The sequence below is a fragment of the Falco naumanni genome, chromosome 8, assembly GCF_017639655.2.
Source record: "Falco naumanni isolate bFalNau1 chromosome 8, bFalNau1.pat, whole genome shotgun sequence".
Lineage (NCBI taxonomy): Eukaryota > Metazoa > Chordata > Aves > Falconiformes > Falconidae > Falco > Falco naumanni.
Window position 1 is genome coordinate 46,251,010 of NC_054061.1, and position 17,399 is coordinate 46,268,408.

Below are 17,399 nucleotides of genomic sequence, written 5' to 3' on the forward strand. Positions count from 1 at the left end.
TTTATTAGATTACTTAAGCTATAGCGCTACATACCATTTTGTAATTAATGGATTTACAGTGAGGACTGTGACTGCATTAAAGGAAGGCATCTAAAGACTGTGAACAGGTATGAGAAGACTATATATTTGCAAGAAATTTAACTAATGCTACTGCACAGTGTCATGATTCTTAGAAGACAGGAAACTATTTTGCATGGTGCGCTTAGGTGGGAATTTCTTATATTTTACTGCCTGGGATGCTGAGTATTTTTAAACATATGAAGACAACTTATATGCACTGTAATTTCAATTACATGACAAAAAGTAATCTCAACATGTCCTACTTTCCTGCTGGTCAAACTGGGACATTTTCTTTATCAAACAGCATGAAAGAGGAGTTTTAAATAGGAAGGATGAGATCTGTGAATTTGACTCAGTGAACACCTCTGATGAAAGAACAAGAAGCAAAACTTCAACATATCAAAATACTTTCCATTGCATTTTCTAAATGAATGCTTCATTTAGGAAACTGCATCATTTTTCCTTTCTGTAATTTTCAAAACAAAGCTTTTAGACTTTTTATTTTGAAACAGTACTTTGTGCCAATTCTCATATGCTGCTGGAAAACATTAAGAAAGTACGCTTTAACATTTAATAGTAGTTTAAACAAAAGGGTCACAGATTCTTTTACAGGGGAAAAGTGTGTCCACATGACAACTTTGCAAGATTGACAACCTCAGATGAGGTGGAAAACAAACTTGCACCATCCACTAGATTACCTTCTTACAGTATGCTTCCCTCACTATGGGATTTATGCACACTGGGAGGGCAGCGTGGTGAAATTTGCACTGTCACTGCCTGTGCTGTACCTGTTCTGTGGACAAAAGAGGCCTTCAGTTTCCAGTGATGTCAATCTGGCACCTTTCACGAGCACTACATTCACTTTAAAGGAAAAAAAGTGAAGTTAAAAAGAACCAAAGAAAATCAAACCAAACCTTATTTAAATAACTCAGGCTGTGATACAAATTATTAAGAGCAAAATGTTTTTAAGGTAAGGCTATTACTTTACTAATAAGCCTTTACTCCAGCACATCTTGTCATCCTTGTTCAGTATCACAGTCTAAAAGTTATTTAAAATGGAACAAAGGACAATAGGGTATGATCCTAAAGCTTACGCATCTTGAAATCCCGAGTATTCTCTTATATTCTTATTTTACTGCTATATGCAGTTAGTGCTGAATTCTCAATTCTGACCTGAACCACCTGTTACAAAACCATTTATATTTCAGATTTCATGCAAAGTTTAAGTTCCATTGCTCCAGGATCACTGTCTAAGAATGGAAAAACTTACTCGTTTTTACTTGAAATAAAAAGTATACCTGTAACTGGCCATTTAGCGAGCTCAGGTCCTCAGCCTTCTTCTCCAGTGACTGCACCCAGACTTTCCGTTTCTGCCGGCATCTGGAAGCAGCAGCTCGGTTTCGCTCCAGAAACTTTCTTCTTTTCTCATCAGGGTCTTCATTGGCAGCTCTTCTTCGCCGACCACCTGTATTTGGTGTTTGCGGAGTAGGCTGAGCTGGTGATGCCTGAGAACAGTATAAAGTATTAAAGAAGTTACCAGTGTAATACTATTCATGACTTAACCTACAGCACCAGTGTAAATACACGTCACATCTTTTGTGGAAAGCTACGTCATTTAACTCTACAGCTATTACAGATACGTTTTTAAAACTTTTACTATATTTACACACTTACCATGTTACATTAACATGTAACAATTTAATCATGCCTCTAGCTTTGGTTTAAAATTGCACTAAAAGAAGCCACTCACTTTACAGAGTTAAATTTGTATTTACATTTAAATTTGGCAACTGAATAAAGCCTGGAAGCAATACTTCTTTAGATGGACTCTCAGACATTCTTTTACTTATTCTGTTGACACAAGTATTCACAAAAGTTAAACTTGAAAACACTTTTCCACCCAAAATAGCTTTTCAATTTTCTGTTTTTGACCCTTTCCAAATACTCTTCCTGCAAACCCAGTCACAACTGAAATACTACAATTTTTTACACCCAATATATAGAAGCTGTTTGACAAATGCTGTCAGTGCTGATACTCACTGATCCCTAGATCTCTAGATAGCAATTTCCTACTTGTTGATGTGTTCTCCACCGCTGCATACCAATTTCCCTTATACCCACCCACATATTATGACAGTATCAAAATCTTTCAATATTTTAAATTATATATTATAGTCCTTTCACAGCTGTATACAAATCCTAGGCAAACATTTAATGAATTATGATTAACGATATAATCGATCTTAAAATCCTTTAAAGTGATAGGATAGAGAGAACATAACTGTCTACAGGACATATTTACAGATGCACCTGCACATTTAGTCTAGCACAGTAAGTTAGTTTTATTTTTAAATTAAAAACCCCCAAACACATCTCAGTTGTCATATTGATTTGGCATAAAATCTAGATAGCTAATAATAAGAAACCCCCTGGGAACTAGAATCAGCCCTTTAGAAATGAAACACTTGCAATTTCTTTGGGTTTTTTAAATACTAATTAGAAAGTAGGCACAAAATAACCAAACAGCAAGCTTTTAATCCTGAAAATTCTGCTATGTGATATTATGAAAATATTCTTTTAAAAAACTTAAGGTAGTATGGGAGAACAGCAGTCTTAAGGAGATCATTTCATGATGGGTAACCCTTCTCCTCTTTTTGTTCTAAACATATTTAGTTTAATACATTATTTGATTTCACTGGCTAGTCTAAGAATCTGTGTGCTTTCACTGCAGATGCAGGTCCTTCCAGTTCTGGGCCAAGTATGTAGCTTTTATAAAATTGGTATTATGCTATGAATTCTGAAAATAACTCTAAAGAGACTTTTTAAAGCATTTTCAAAACACATTCCAACAAGTTTTTTAGAAGCAGAACAGCAGCAATCCTCCAGGATTTGCCCAGGGAAGTATGTCTTTCCTCCAGCCGCACTCCCACTTCCAATCTGACTCAAAGGTCTTGCCCTTTATTTCCCCGTTCCCACCTATCATCCCAAAGGGACACCACACCATTCCGAAACTCGGCGGCCCCCAGTAAGTACCCAGGATGACACAATCACACAGCTGAATCTCTTCTGCCCAGAAAAGATCCTTCAAGCAAATTAACGTAAGTGTGATACCTGATGCAGTTAAAAATCTGAAGTGTTTACAATATAAAGTATTAAACAGATACAATATAAATACAAAATAAAAGACTTTGGTTTTTTTAATGTGTATTAACCAGTTGTACAATTTTCACTTACCACAGAATTTCATGTTAACGAACTCCAGAAATCAGGAGGACTTAGTTCTAAATTTGAGCAGACAGATAACACCTATTTCGAAATCATCATCTTGGGTAATAAATTTTAGAAGGATCTAAGAACCTGTAAGAACTATAAACATTTTACTGCTACAGAACTATTGATTCAAGAGGTATCTATAGCAAAAATTAACCTCTATTTTACAAATTAAAAGTAAAGAAAAAAGTTCGGGTTTTTGATTTTGGGTGGGGGTTTTTTTGGTCTCTTTTTGCATAACAAGGGGGTAGGAAGTACATGCTCACTCTGCTGTCATACCGGTGTTTCAGTTGTTGAAGTTGCAGGTTGTTGTAGTGACTGCGGTCGTGGTTCCTCTGACTGAGTCCTAACCAACCCGCTTGGATGTCCCTTGGCAGTATCTCCATTTGTTACCTGAGGGTGCTGCTGGGTCAAGGCTGCTTTCAATCTCTGAAAGCAGAAAAAAAAAGAAGGAGAAAAAAAAAAAAGATGAAATATTCCATCATGCTAACTTGAGGAGTTATTAATTATTTATATTAGTAGTTCCGTTTTGGAAACAGGAGCTCCAACTCTAAAATAGCTACTTCTTTTTATCTAGGCATATACCTACTAATAGGTGACAATTTCTTGCAAGCATGACAAAAGGAATGAGGCTTTACATAAGATCCCAGAGAGAGAAGTATGGTAAGCTGTATGGAGAAGTAAACAGAAAACTTCCTTCGTGATGAACTGTGCCCACAGAGATGACTGGAAGGCCACGAACAAACAGTCTCCAAGGCTGGTGTTATACAAGGTGCAGATCAGAAAGGTAACAACCACACATGAGGGGAAATGGGTAAAAAACAGAAAAAAAACCTTCTTTCCATTTTAGAAATTCTGGTGTTGTCTGTCCATTTTAAAACAGTTTGTTAATGACTCCACTTTTTCAGGGTATTTACAAATACTCACCTCTACAATTCTTCCTATAAGTAATTATTAAATAAAAGCCAAAGTCTTTGCTGAAACATCTCAGCAATGCAAAAAATAATAACAAGCTTCAGGTTATATGTAAAGATTAGCATTTATTTATATAGAAATATGCAAGGTAACTGTTACGGCATGCTATTTTACATTTAAAAATTGCCAAAAGGTTTGAAGATCTTCCTTTATTGTACGCAGCTACTATGAAGAACTGTAACATCCAGCTCTATATAATACATTCAAGAGTTACTGACGACTTAATAGAATATTTTAAAGCATTTTATTGACTAGCTTTTCAGAATTTTTTCACTTAACTTCTGGTGAAATCTATTAGAACTATAACAGATAATATAGTCTATTTACAATGAACTCTTAATCTTAAGTGATATAGGGTCATACTAAATTTCAGCAGATGCAACTGCTCGTAATTCCAGATTATTTCTTAAAATTTCATTAATACTGTATAATTTATCATGACATTTTCAGTTTTGCTGAAGAATTTACCTTACCAGACAAATGCAACAATGATTTTCTACTGAGCAGTAGATTTTTAAAGAATCCAATACAAGTTTAATAAAAGATTAATGACTCAATACACGACAGTTTAAGAAAACTGATAACTTGTACGATCTTATTTTGAAATACGAACCAAGTATTGCCAAAGTACTAATAGCAACAGAATGTCTTAAAAATGCTGGCACAAGGCTGCATTTGGACAGCTCAAAATAAGCGGAAGGCTTCGCAACTATTTATGTAGATATCCTCTATAAACTGCAGTATCCAACGCCTCTCGACAATTAAGTCATTGGAATATAGTGACAGCTCTCTCCTACCTTGCACGATGACAGGCTTTCCTGGATCCTATTCTACAATTAGAACAACAGATTGCAGATTACCTCTGTCAGAACTGCAAAAAAATCTTCAGGTCTGCAATAAGGTAAGTTACATCAGCCATCAAATCCATATAGTTGACTGCTGCATCTAGCCACCACCAGCAGGTATCCTATTTGAGGACTACAAAGAGAACTGAGGAACTCCAACATTCCTCTGCTGGGTTACTATTATGTAACCAATCTTTTCTGCAGCAACTGCTCTAGATAAAATTAACAGCACAAATTCCCCAGACAGGGACTGATCAAGTGCACATAAAAATTTGGTGTTAATGAAGTTCTGCTCCCCACCTCATTTTTGTATCCACTTTGTAAGTTTCTCAGAATGAATAAAGTGCTTTCAGGAAAGTACACAGAACAAATTTACAGTAATTTCCCCAGTGCTCAACTCTAACAACAAAAATTTTTGATAGCTGCAGGCATCAGGGCAGAATGACAGAAATTTTTAAGACAACATGCTCATCATAACAAGTACATGTACAGCACCCTGAAAATCCTAAGCTCTTTGCCAGTTGTTCCAACACTTTCTTTACAGTATTAAAACAAACTCATGAATTAACTTGCACCTTCCTAATTCACCTTGGAAAAACAAGCCAACTAAAAAATTTCAGTCCCGTCTCCAGCTAAACAAGCGCAGAAAGGCCCTAAGTGTTTTTTGTCTAATTAAAATTACTAAAGCCAAAGTCTATGATCTAAATACAACAATTGAAAGGTTCACAAGATGATTTCCCCCCTACTCTTCAAATTTCTAGCTAATCCTGGTCATTAAATGGTAAAATCTTCTAAGCTAACACCAAGACTACCAGGGAAACATATCACTTCCAAATCACTTTAGAAAAAGTATTTTTAAAGAAACTAGTAAATATTTAATGTTAATATGACAACTTTATCCCACATATTTTTTGATAAGTTATTAACATCCAATTTTTCAAAACGTATTTTCATTTATTATCTGAATCACTTTAGAAGTGTTTCTTGTAACTTGCTCTTCAGCAGGAGGTGAAAACTTTCAGGAGTCAAAATCAAGACAGTCATGACAGTAAAAATTAGTGGTAACAAATCACTTACAATGTGTTTGTTTTAACTCCTGCTGAGGTTTTAAGGGTATGCTCTCTTTTATTTCAAGCCATCATCATATGAGATTTTTAAAAGCTACTGTCTCAAAAATTACTTGTATTGGGTTTGCATGGCAAGGTTTTGTTAGCAGAGGTGGCTTCTGTGAGAAGCTGCAAGAAGCTGTCCCCATGTCTGACGGATCCAGCGCCAGCCGGCCCCAAGACGGACCTGCCGCTGGCCAAGGCTGAGCCCATCAGTGATGACAGCAGCACCTCTGGGACAGTGTATTTGAGAAGGGGGGAAAAAAAGTTGCTGCACAACAGCAATTGCAGTCAGAGAGAGAAGTGAGACTGTGTGAGAGCAACAACTCTGCAGCCCCCCAGGTCAGTGCAGAAGGAGGGGCAGGAGGGGCTCCAGGTGCTGGAGCAGAGATTACCCCACAGCCCCTGGTGAAGACCATGGTGAGACTGGCTGTGCCCCTGCACCCATGGAGGTCCACGGTGGAGCAAGATAACAACCTGCAGCCCATGGGGGACCCCACGCTGGAGCAGGTGGATGCCTGAAGGAAGCTGTGACCCTGTGGGAAGCCCACGCTGCAGCTGGCTTGCTGGCAGGACTTGCGACCCCATGGGGGACTCACGCTGGAGCAGTTAGTGAAGGACTGTCTCCTGTGGGAGGGACCTCATGTTGGAGCAGGGGAAGAGTGTGAGGAGCCTCCCCCTGAGGAGGAGGGAGCAGCAGAAACAACCTGTGATTAACTGACTGCAAGCCCCGTTCCCTGTCCCCCTGCATCGCTGTGGGGGAGGGGGTAGAGAAACCGGGAGTGAAGTTGAGCCTGGGAAGAAGGGAGGGGTGAGGGGAAGGTGTTTTAAGGTTTGGTTTTATTTCTCATTATCCTACTCTGATTTGATTGGCAACAAATTAAACTAATCTCCCCAAAGCGAGTCTGTTTTGCCTGTGATGGTACTTGCTGAGTGACCTCCCTGTCCTCATCTCAACCCAGAAGCCTCTCGTTGTACAGCCTCTCCCCTGTCTGCCTGAGGAGTGACAGTGCTGCTCTGGTGGGCACCCGGCACCCAGCACCCAGCCAGGGTCTACCCACCGCATGACTCAACCGAGACACAGCAACCTGCCATACATACACACTCCTCCTCCACTGCCACGAGAAATAAAAATTATTAGATTTCATCCAACTCAAGTGCCTGAATATGTAAGTTCAGTGATAACAAGCTAACTTCTGGTTTTCATGGCAGTGGAGCATAAACATTTATATAGTTAGTATATGTGTGGCCAGACTGTCTGGTCTACTCTGCTCGTGACTGCGTGAGCAAATCTTGATGTAAGCATCCTCCACAAAAATAACCTAAAACAATAGTCTGTGAATCCCTAGAAATGCTTTGTAGTATTTGCTTAAAGTTGGATACTTAAAGAAAAAGTTTCACTGGGATATCCATTGTCTTAGCAAAAGAAATGCCAAGGTTCAGAAGATTTAGGAGATGAAACAAAACTAATTAGGGTTTGGGATTTTTTTTTTTTTAATGTGCACGTAAAGCAAGTAACTGTTGTTATTGTTTAGTTCCATTCTTTCGACTTCTGCATTTCTGTGCAAATAAGAAATATTTGCAAACTTAACCTAAAAAGAAAGGAAGTTTATGCTATTAAATTTGTATATTTTACACTGAATTTGAAAACAGCAGTAGAAAGCAAAAGAAATAGCACAATATTATCTATGTTATAAAAGATGTGTCATCAGGCACAATGGTTGTGCCAACAGCCAAAGCAGGACTTAAACTTTCCCTATTGTAATGCTAACATTTAATCTGGTAAATCTGTAAGTAAAAATAAATTCCTTTTGAAAATTGCATTGTTAAATGTAATATACTATGGAAACAGAAATAGAAAATAATTGGTTTTCGTTGTATTTTACAGAGTCTAAAAGTTGAAATTCAAACAGCTTATGATTAAAATTATCCACAAATGCAGAAATCTGTGAAAATCTGAGGAATAGCTACAGATCTTCACAAGGAGAGATCCAGCTCATGTATTTCAAAGGTTTCATATTTTTGAAGGCAAAATACTATATGGATGTTGTGCTTCCTGAGTAGGGAGATAGTTACCCCAAATACAACAAGAAGCACAGTTTTAAAAATCAAGTATATAGAAACAAATATTAGAATAAATGCATATAAGCATTATTATGCAGGGAAACCTGATGACAACCAAGGTTTGTTTGATATTATTTGGTTATTACAGGCAAACTAAAAATGGGATTGTCAAATAGCTTAACAGCTTTTAAAGTCTTTATTAGCAAGGTTTTATTGTTCATGTGTATCCTTGAAAACAAATCCTCACTGCATCTGTCAAAATTTGGTAGGACTAGATCATTCCATCAAGAGCTCACAGAAACGAGATAATATTCTCCAGAAACAGTTTGTGAAAAACTCAGATCCATATTTCATATCTGCCACAAAAGCTCATCAGAGTAATAACCCTCCTTCTCCTGGGTGTTATCCTACCATCTGCTGTTCTATTACTTATCTTTATTTTGCAACTAATTAACAGCATAATCTTCTAAATTCAGCAAGTTAATTATCATTATTGTGGTCTTTGCAGCATCATCAGTCCTTATGAAGTCTTGTCTCTCCACCCCCAGAGAACATATGAAAATGAAGTAGGTTGTGAGAGGGTCTGTTTCTTTAGAGTAGGCTCATTAGGTGTTTGCTGATTAGCTCGGCATGCAGAGAGACAGGTCAGAAGAATTCTGCTGAACACAAGGTCCCATGCCGGGCTCCAGCAAGTTAATGTCGGTTTCTGAACATTTGCCAAGCTGCCCTCTGTCACTTCTCAGTAGAAACCTCCTGCAGAAAGCCTACTGGTTGCCCACTGTGTGCAAGGTATTTCTCAGATTGTGACAAAAGCTTTTATATGGGTAGGAGGAGACGGAGGGAAACATTCAGTGTTAAATGGATTTTTAAGTTCTTCAGAAACTTCTGCAACGCATGCAGAAGGGTCTGAACATTAAGTTTGCATCCACAAGCTGTATTCTCTCTTTCAAAAAAAAAGGATGTTTTACACCTAGGAGTAACTCACGGCTCACATTTCATATACAGAAAGCACACAATTACAGATCTACTCACAAAAAGATCAGAAGCAATTCTGGAATATTTAGAAGCATGCATCCTTACCTTAGTGAGGAAGTATTTTGTTTTGTCTTGTTTAAAGATGGCTATTACACCTACTTCAAAGCCTCTCTAAAATACCACAAAACTGACTTAAGTAAAATCAAATGGCACTAAAACCTCTAATTTGATTTTTATCAAATTAGTCCTCACCTTCACTTAAAAAAAAAAAAAGGAAGTCTACACAACAGTAGCCTTTTGTAAACAGGTAAGAGAGAAATGAATTATTGAGATGAGGAATGAAATCAGAGCACAAACTGCTTTTCCTATTACAAAACTCTAAAATACTTTAGTTCCTTGAAATGTTATGCAAGAAATGAACTGCAGAAATAGCCTCTGTAAAAAAAGGCACAAAGCACAAATGAAGGGAAGTGCCTGGCTCCTGCCAGGTGTTTTATCCAAAACATAAGGAATTGTGCCTTCTGTGCAGGACAGACCTGTATCTGACAACAATTCAGCAGTTTGGGGATATCGCATCTTAAAGTGACAACATTACTGCAGACAGTTCAAGAATTTTACTCAGTCTCCAAAGCAGGTAGATCTGTGCCAATTAAGAATACCTTTAAATAGTATTGTCATACATATGACAGTAGAAAATGCAGAATACCATGTTAGGGAAGTGTGGTCTTTGAATAAAAGAAAGACTCAACGATGGCCAAAAGTATATATGACAAAACCCTTTGGAGACAGGAAAAAAACAGATTAACTTTCCAAATTTTGCATCCTATACCACTACCAAACTTACTTTAATATTCGAGAAATGGTTGCAATGTTAGGAAACTATTTGAGCATGTTTCTTATATTTGCTACATATTCTATTTCTACCGTATATAATGCAATATGAAAAAAATCTGTAAGACTATGAGATCTGTCCGTAAAAAACAGCAAAAAAAATATCCAAATAACATATAAAGCAACAACCAAGAACATCCCAAAGATCTATAAAAATCCTGACATGTGGTCCTTGAGTGTTGAGAAGGGAACATCGCAGCTTTACCACTTCATCCAGCTTTCTGTTCAAAAGACACTAAGAATACTAGGCTGATAGACTTCATAGAATCATAGAGTAGTTTAGGTTGGAAAACACTTTTAACATTAAGTCCAAGTGTTAACCCAGGACTGCCAAGTCCGTCACTAAATCGTGTCCCTAAGCACCACACCTACATGTCTTTTAAACACCTCCAGGGATGCTGACACTATCACCTCCCTGGGCAGCCTGCTCCAATGCTTGACCACCCTTTCAGCAAAGAAATTTTTCCTAAAAACCCAATCTAAACCTCCCCTGGCACAACCCGAGGCCATTTTCTCTCACCTTATCATTTGTACCTGGGAGAAGAGACCAACACCCATCTTGCCTAAAACATGCTTGTAGGTAGTTGTAGAGAGTGGTAAGGTTCCTCCAAGCCTCCTTTCCTCCAGGCTAAGCAACCCTAGATCCCTCAGCCGCTCCTCATAAGACTTATGCTCCAAGCCATTCACCAGCTTCACTGTCCTTCCCTGGACATGCTCCAACACCTCTACATCTCTCTTGAAGTGAGGGGCCCAAAACTGAACACCCAGTGTTCGAGGTGCAGCCTCACCAGTGCCGAGTACAGGGGGATGATCACTGCCCTGGTCCTGCTGGCCACACAGTTTCTGATACAAGCCAGGATGCTCTTGGCCACCTGGGCACACTGCTGGCTCATGTTCAGCACCCCCAGGTCCTCTTCCACCACGCAACTTTCCAGCTGCTATTCCCCAAGCCTGTAGTGTTGTGTGGGGTTGTTGTGACCCAAGTGCAGGATCCGGCACTTCTCCCTGTTGAACCTCATACAACTGGCCTTGGCCCATGGGTCCAGCCTGTCCAGATCCCTCTGCAGAGCATCCTGCCCTTGAGCAGATCAGCACTCTCCCCCAGCTTGGTGTTGTCTGCAAACTTGCTGAGGGTGCACTCAATCCCCTTGTCCAGATTGTCAATAAATTAAACAGGGCTGTCCCCAATACTGAGCCCTGGGGAACACCACTTATGACCAGCTGCCAACTGGATTTAACTCCATTCACCACCACTCTTTGGGCCCAGCCATCCAGCCAGTTTTTCACCCAGTGAAGACTATGCCTGTGCATGCCATAAGCAACCAGTTTCTCCAGAAGAATGCTGTGGGAAACTGTGTCAAAGCCTTTGGTAAAGTCTAGGTAAACAATATCTGCAGACCTTCCCTCATCCACTAAGTGGGTCACCTTGTCGTAGAAGGAGATCAGGTTAGCCAAGCAGGACCTGCCTTTCATAAACCCACGCTGGCTGGGTCTGATCCCCTCGTTGTCCTTCACATGCTGCATGATGGTACTCAAGGTGATCTGCTCCATAACCTTCCTCAGCACCAAGGTCAGGCTGACAGGCCTGTAGTTTCTCAGATCCTCCTTCTGGCCCTTCTTGTAGATGGGCATCACATTTTCTAACCTCCAGTTAGCCCAGTTAGCCGGGACTGCTGATACATTTTTGAAAGTGTCTTGATAAGCACTTCCACCAGCTCCCTCAGTACCCCCGAGTAGATCGCATCCAGCCCCACAGACTTGCGTGTGTCTAAGTAGTGAGCCGGTCACTGACCATTTCCCCTTGGATTATGGGGGCTTCATTCTGCTCCCTGTCCCTGTCTTCCAGCTCAGGGGGCCGGGTACCCAGAGAACAACTGGTCTTACTATTAAAGACTGAGGTGAAGAAGGCATTAAGTATCTCAGCCTTTTCCTCACCCTTTGTCACTATGCTTCCCCCCACATCCAATAAAGGACGCAGATTCTCTTTAGCCCTCCTTTTGTTGCTAATGTATTTACAGGGGAAAAAAATACTGTCTTTTATGGCAGTAGCCACATTCAAGTTCTAGTTGGGCTTTGGCCCTTCTAATTTTCTGCCTGCATAACCTCACAACACCTTTTTAGTCCTCCTGAGTTGCCTGCTCCTTCTTCTAAAGGTCACAAACTCTCCTTTTTTCCTGAGTTCCAGCCAAAGCTCTCTCTTCAGCCAGGCTGGTACTCCTCCCTGACGGCTCATCTTTCCGCACATGGGGACAGCCTGCTCCTGTGCCTTTTCAGATTTCCTTCTTGAACAATGTCCAGCCTTCCCGGACTCCTTTGCTCTTCAGGACTGCCTCCCCACATGAGGGAGCAATGTGGCTATGGTAGGCAAAAGGACACAGGAAGTGTGCCCAGTGCTCTGCTAACTTAAAGATACCAACAACTCCACAAACTGCAGTATACTGTTAATAGATGAATCATACACTGTGACAAAACATACACTGTTAACTTACTAAATTTCAGTGGAACAGCTTATATTTCAACTTTAAATGTGAACTATTAATGAAATAAAAAGCAAAGTAGCTGCTGTAAACCCAAATATTAAGTCTTCTCTTGGCTTAACCAGGAACACAAGCGAAAAATAAACCTGATTACCACACCTTTGCAGAATTTAGTATGTAACAAGCAAAATTGTTTTCCAGATAAATGAAAAAGGAAGGATTTGGCATCACAAAGACTTAAATTTTAAAAATTAAATGGAACTTTACAGTTAATAAACCATCACATATCTGCCATCAATGCATCACATGGTATAGTGAGTTAGTCTTCCTGTTGGAAGCTTTTCTGCATAAACATTAAGTATCTCATTAAATTGCTTTCACTTTAGGAGTGGTAAGAAATAAAGTTTTTTATTTTTGTGAACAGGCACTATATAAAAGTAAATGAGCATAAGAAATATACATAATACTGATATTCTTGAATTCTGCTCATGCTTTATATTAAGCGACAAGAATACTGCAAATACCCTTTTTACAGTCTCACTTAAAACAAAAGATAAGCAATCACTGAAGTGCACATATTAGCTAAATTCTAACGAGAAGACTAATGAGACTGTTAAATCTTAAGTCTAATGATCTTTGTTTTTCTTTGCATCTGCGTGATTGTTTCTTCCAATGTTAGATCAAAGTCTTCACCACATACACATATTTCCCTCCCCCCTTTAAAGCTTTATAAGAGCAAATCACTCAGTAATATGTGAAAAACCCTATTTCTTGCCCATCTAAAAAGTTATTTGAAACCAATTCCTCCTGGATTTCAGAAAGCAGAATTCAGTGCATGAGTTTCCTGACTCTATGGAATGCACAGTTTCTGACAAAATGGTTCTTGTTTTCACTTTCTCACATTCTTCTCTCCTGGATTTAAGATAAATTAATCTCATCAGAGCTGGTTACATTTAAATATTTCCTCAGGTATTGAAAGATTTCTTTTCCCATTCCTACCAACAGACCTTCTTCCTTTCTGTCCCCCTTTAAAAGTCATCACGTTCAACAGAGAAAGAAAATTAAGGAAGACCTGACAGCACTAGGAAAAGTCAATGCACTGGTGACCAGATCTCCAAAGTAGCTTCATTATTTGGTGAATGTGGTATAGTGTGCCCACTATACTGGAATCCTCCAGACAGCAGAATGATTAGGATTCCCAGATTCACTGTTTTTCATATGGTTTGAGGAGAGAAAACGGGTAAGGAAAGAAAGCCTACAGGGTTAGGTCAAGAGAAATGAGATATCAAAGGATGTTAAGGGCATCCTCCCACTTACCAATACTAATGTACAAAAATACATTTTATCTAGCAGATGTTCCCGATTCTTTTCTAGCACAGAGTCAAAAGAGGAACACTACTTCACAAGACATATTGTTTTCAGAGGCATCTTGTAAATACATGAATGGGTTAATTATTGTTTAATAGTAGATTTTCTATTGCTTTAGAACAGTTGGAACAAACAAAACCAGCAAAAACAAAAAATCAACTACCTAATGTTGCAGAAATTTTTTCAATAAATGGCTTGATGCTAACTACCACCGTAACTGGATCACTATTATTTTAAATAAAACAAAATAAACTTTCTTCTGCCTGTTTTTCTCATGATCTTCCCCAAATAACACCCAACCCCCTAAAACTGCCCTGACACAACAGAAACAACCTCCATGCAAAACAATTTCCTAACTCAGTAATACATATCTAATTACAAAACTCTTGCCAAATGGACTATATTCAGCTGAGATTCTGAAAGAATTGTTAAAAACTTTTTTCTTTTCCTACATTTTTTTTAAAGAAATATCATATCCTTATAGATGAAACATATTCTGCTTCTCTGAAGGTGATGTTTACTGTTAATATACTATTAATCTTGTCTTTCTTCCAACTAACATTTCTTACCCTCCAACACGAGGAGCAAGAAGGAGTTTAGTTAAAAATCTAGTTCATTTAAAAGAATGATTGAAAATAAGATCAAAATGGCCATTAACAACAGAACTAACATAGGCTGGAATTTGAAGTAACTGTAAAATAAACACAGCTGTTATTTTTCTGTTTTTATTAAATTCGTACTTGCTGAATTTAGACTAACAAAATAAAACTAAAGCTGTTTTAGAAAGCAATAGAATTTAATTAATTTCTCAAGTAATTCTTCTTGAGGAATAATGGAGTTTTTCACTTACCAATTTAGCCTCAGACTGCACTGGCTGTGGGGAGGAAGGCCCTGGGATTCCTGGGATACTAGGCACCATGGTGACAGGTCTAACAAGCTGACCAGATAAAGTATAAAAATGAAGAAAACCTGAGTATGTTATCATAATAGAGAGCATATGACAGCATTACCCTCTGAAGCCAAAACAGCTATCAAGCTGCTTAGAACTAAGTTCTATGCTGCACTTATGCAAATCTGCTCCACTTTCAAATTAATATAGCATCATGCTTACTTACTGGAACTGCAGCAGGGACATGCACATTAGAATTTGTGATAGATGCAGGAATAGCAACAGGCATGGTTTGTCCATTAGGAAGATGTAACAGCAGAGGAAAAGGACCTGGAACTGGACTGAAAAAGGCATGAACTATATAAAAGAAAACTTATCCAGAGAAGAGAACAAGTTTACACATTATTTTAAATTGGTTTGTTTGTTTACAGTTGTAATGTAGTATTTATTTGGAGATCAAAAATATGAACTTAGTGATGTGGAGAACATGGAATTATATTTCACATGTAGTGAAAATTGTATGTTTCATATGTAGTAAAGCATCACGTTACACCAAAGCATCTCAGATTTGTATATTAACTGCAGAAATAGTAACCGAAAATAAAAAAAATCCAACATATTTTTAAATTCTGTAAGAAAATATTTTACTAAGATTTATGTAACTTACACTATTGGTCTGTTAGAGGATGGAGCCTGGGTAATAACAGTACTAGACGTTGGTGATGGTATTGCCTGCTGAATAATAACACTTGAGTCAGAACTTGTAAGTAATACATTAGGAACCTGTAGTGATGCTGGACGAACTATTGTTGATGTAGGCTGTGCGGTCTGCTGCAGTGACACTTCCTGAGGAAAAACAAAAATTTATCAGTTTGTAAAATACAACTATAGACCATTAATTCTGACTGGTAAATGAACACAGTTTAATAGAACAAATCAGAGTTTCTATAACGTTATGCAAGTAAAATCAGTTATACAATTAAAAACATTCAAAATCCCTTTGGATGAATCATTTAAACCATCAAAGTGAAATTGTTCCAACGACAGTGATTTTAGTTTTATGACAAACGCTGGCTCAGTTTAAGGCTACTATTATTTGTAATTCAGTTTTGAACTGGTATTATGGTTTTCTTTGCCAAGAAGCCCGTGGTGCTATCAGCACCATCATGTCTACCAACACTCTTAAGAAAAACATTTTATGATGTCCTTATGTACATTTCATTTTCAGTCCATTGTTCTGGGTTTGAACAAGAGAAACAAAACTGGGTTTTGATTCAGTAAAAGGGGAAAAAAATATGTCTCTTAACTAGTGCTACTAAGTGAAAAAAATACTTGGGAGTGTTACATGCATAGCTTTGCTAAATATGTGCATATCTTGATGCAGAAGAAATTACTTCAGCACAGAAATTAAACCTCCTTAGTCCAAGTAAATAGTAGACAGAATTTACTATAGTTCTTGGCTTAGCAATCAGGTAAAGTACATCACCAATTAGAATGTAATACCTGCATCTGCTGTTTCTGAAAACCTAGAAATGCCCATTATAACCAATGCCTTCCTTCTCAGGAAACCCTTGATGTTGTTAGACTTCAGATTTACCTTCAGACAGGATTCTTCCAAGTTATTTATTCTTTTGACATTAGCTACTGCAATCAATGACACATAAAACTACACTCAATCAGCAAACTTCAGTTGCTCCACTGTTAAATCGTAATTCAAAGAGAACATCTCATACCTGTGTCATACAGGCTACACTGATTACCATTTGCTCTGAATTAAGTTTAAGTCTTTAAAATTAATTCACAATGCTTTAAGTAGCAAGGTCTTAGCTGTCTCAGAGTTTATTTTTCTTTTTATGCATCCATTGCAAAATGTATGTGTTCCTCTGAGCACTTCATAGAACTCTAAGTGGGCTGGCAAACTGTGGGCTTTAAAAAAGGACAGACTTCAGATTCAAAAGCTCAGAGGCTAGATTTGTCATCAGCATTCATTAGTTTGTTCAGGCTTTTCCCCAAGGGACCTAAAAGACGATTTACAGTGAATGAGTTTTCGGATAACAGTGAGCTGTATGTGGAAAGCTAGTTTTTTCCTTTAGTATCAATCTGGTGTATTTACAAATGTTATCCAATATTTGAGCACAGTACCTAGAATTACAGATGAGCGTTCAGTCAAAATAAGCAAACATCCAGTACAGAATTGCAGAAACATAAAAAAAATTTGGAAGAGGTGACTAATGCATATTCTTAGGACAGGATTACCAACTCCTTTGCAAATAAGGAATTTGGTATAACAGCTACACAGATCTTATTCGGTGAGAAGAACCACAGGGAAAACAGAGAGGAGACAATCATTTGACTGTGAAAAATTGGGAGGAAGGCATAAGAGAATACCTACCCTGATCTTTTGGCAATGGTCAGTTCAGAAATAAATATTGTGTGATTCTGCACTGGTTTCAGCTTCACCCTTTCCTGCCTGCCGTTT

General features: G+C 38.2%; 1 protein-coding gene across 4 annotated transcripts in view; it reads right to left on the reverse strand.

Annotated features, from left to right (window-relative positions):
- The window catches only part of ATF2 (activating transcription factor 2), a 52,046-nt gene that overhangs the window by 13,937 nt on the left and 20,710 nt on the right, over positions 1-17,399 (reverse strand). For 3 of the 4 annotated variants that reach the window (XM_040602913.1, XM_040602910.1, XM_040602911.1), the window contains 5 exons: positions 15,588-15,766; positions 15,147-15,261; positions 14,882-14,968; positions 3,610-3,759; positions 1,359-1,565 (listed from right to left, as the gene is read on the reverse strand). In XM_040602913.1, coding sequence (XP_040458847.1) covers positions 1,359-1,565; positions 3,610-3,759; positions 14,882-14,968; positions 15,147-15,261; positions 15,588-15,766 — 738 coding nt within the window. The remainder of the gene's footprint in view (positions 1-1,358; positions 1,566-3,609; positions 3,760-14,881; positions 14,969-15,146; positions 15,262-15,587; positions 15,767-17,399) is intronic. The other variant, XM_040602912.1, reaches the window with a different exon arrangement.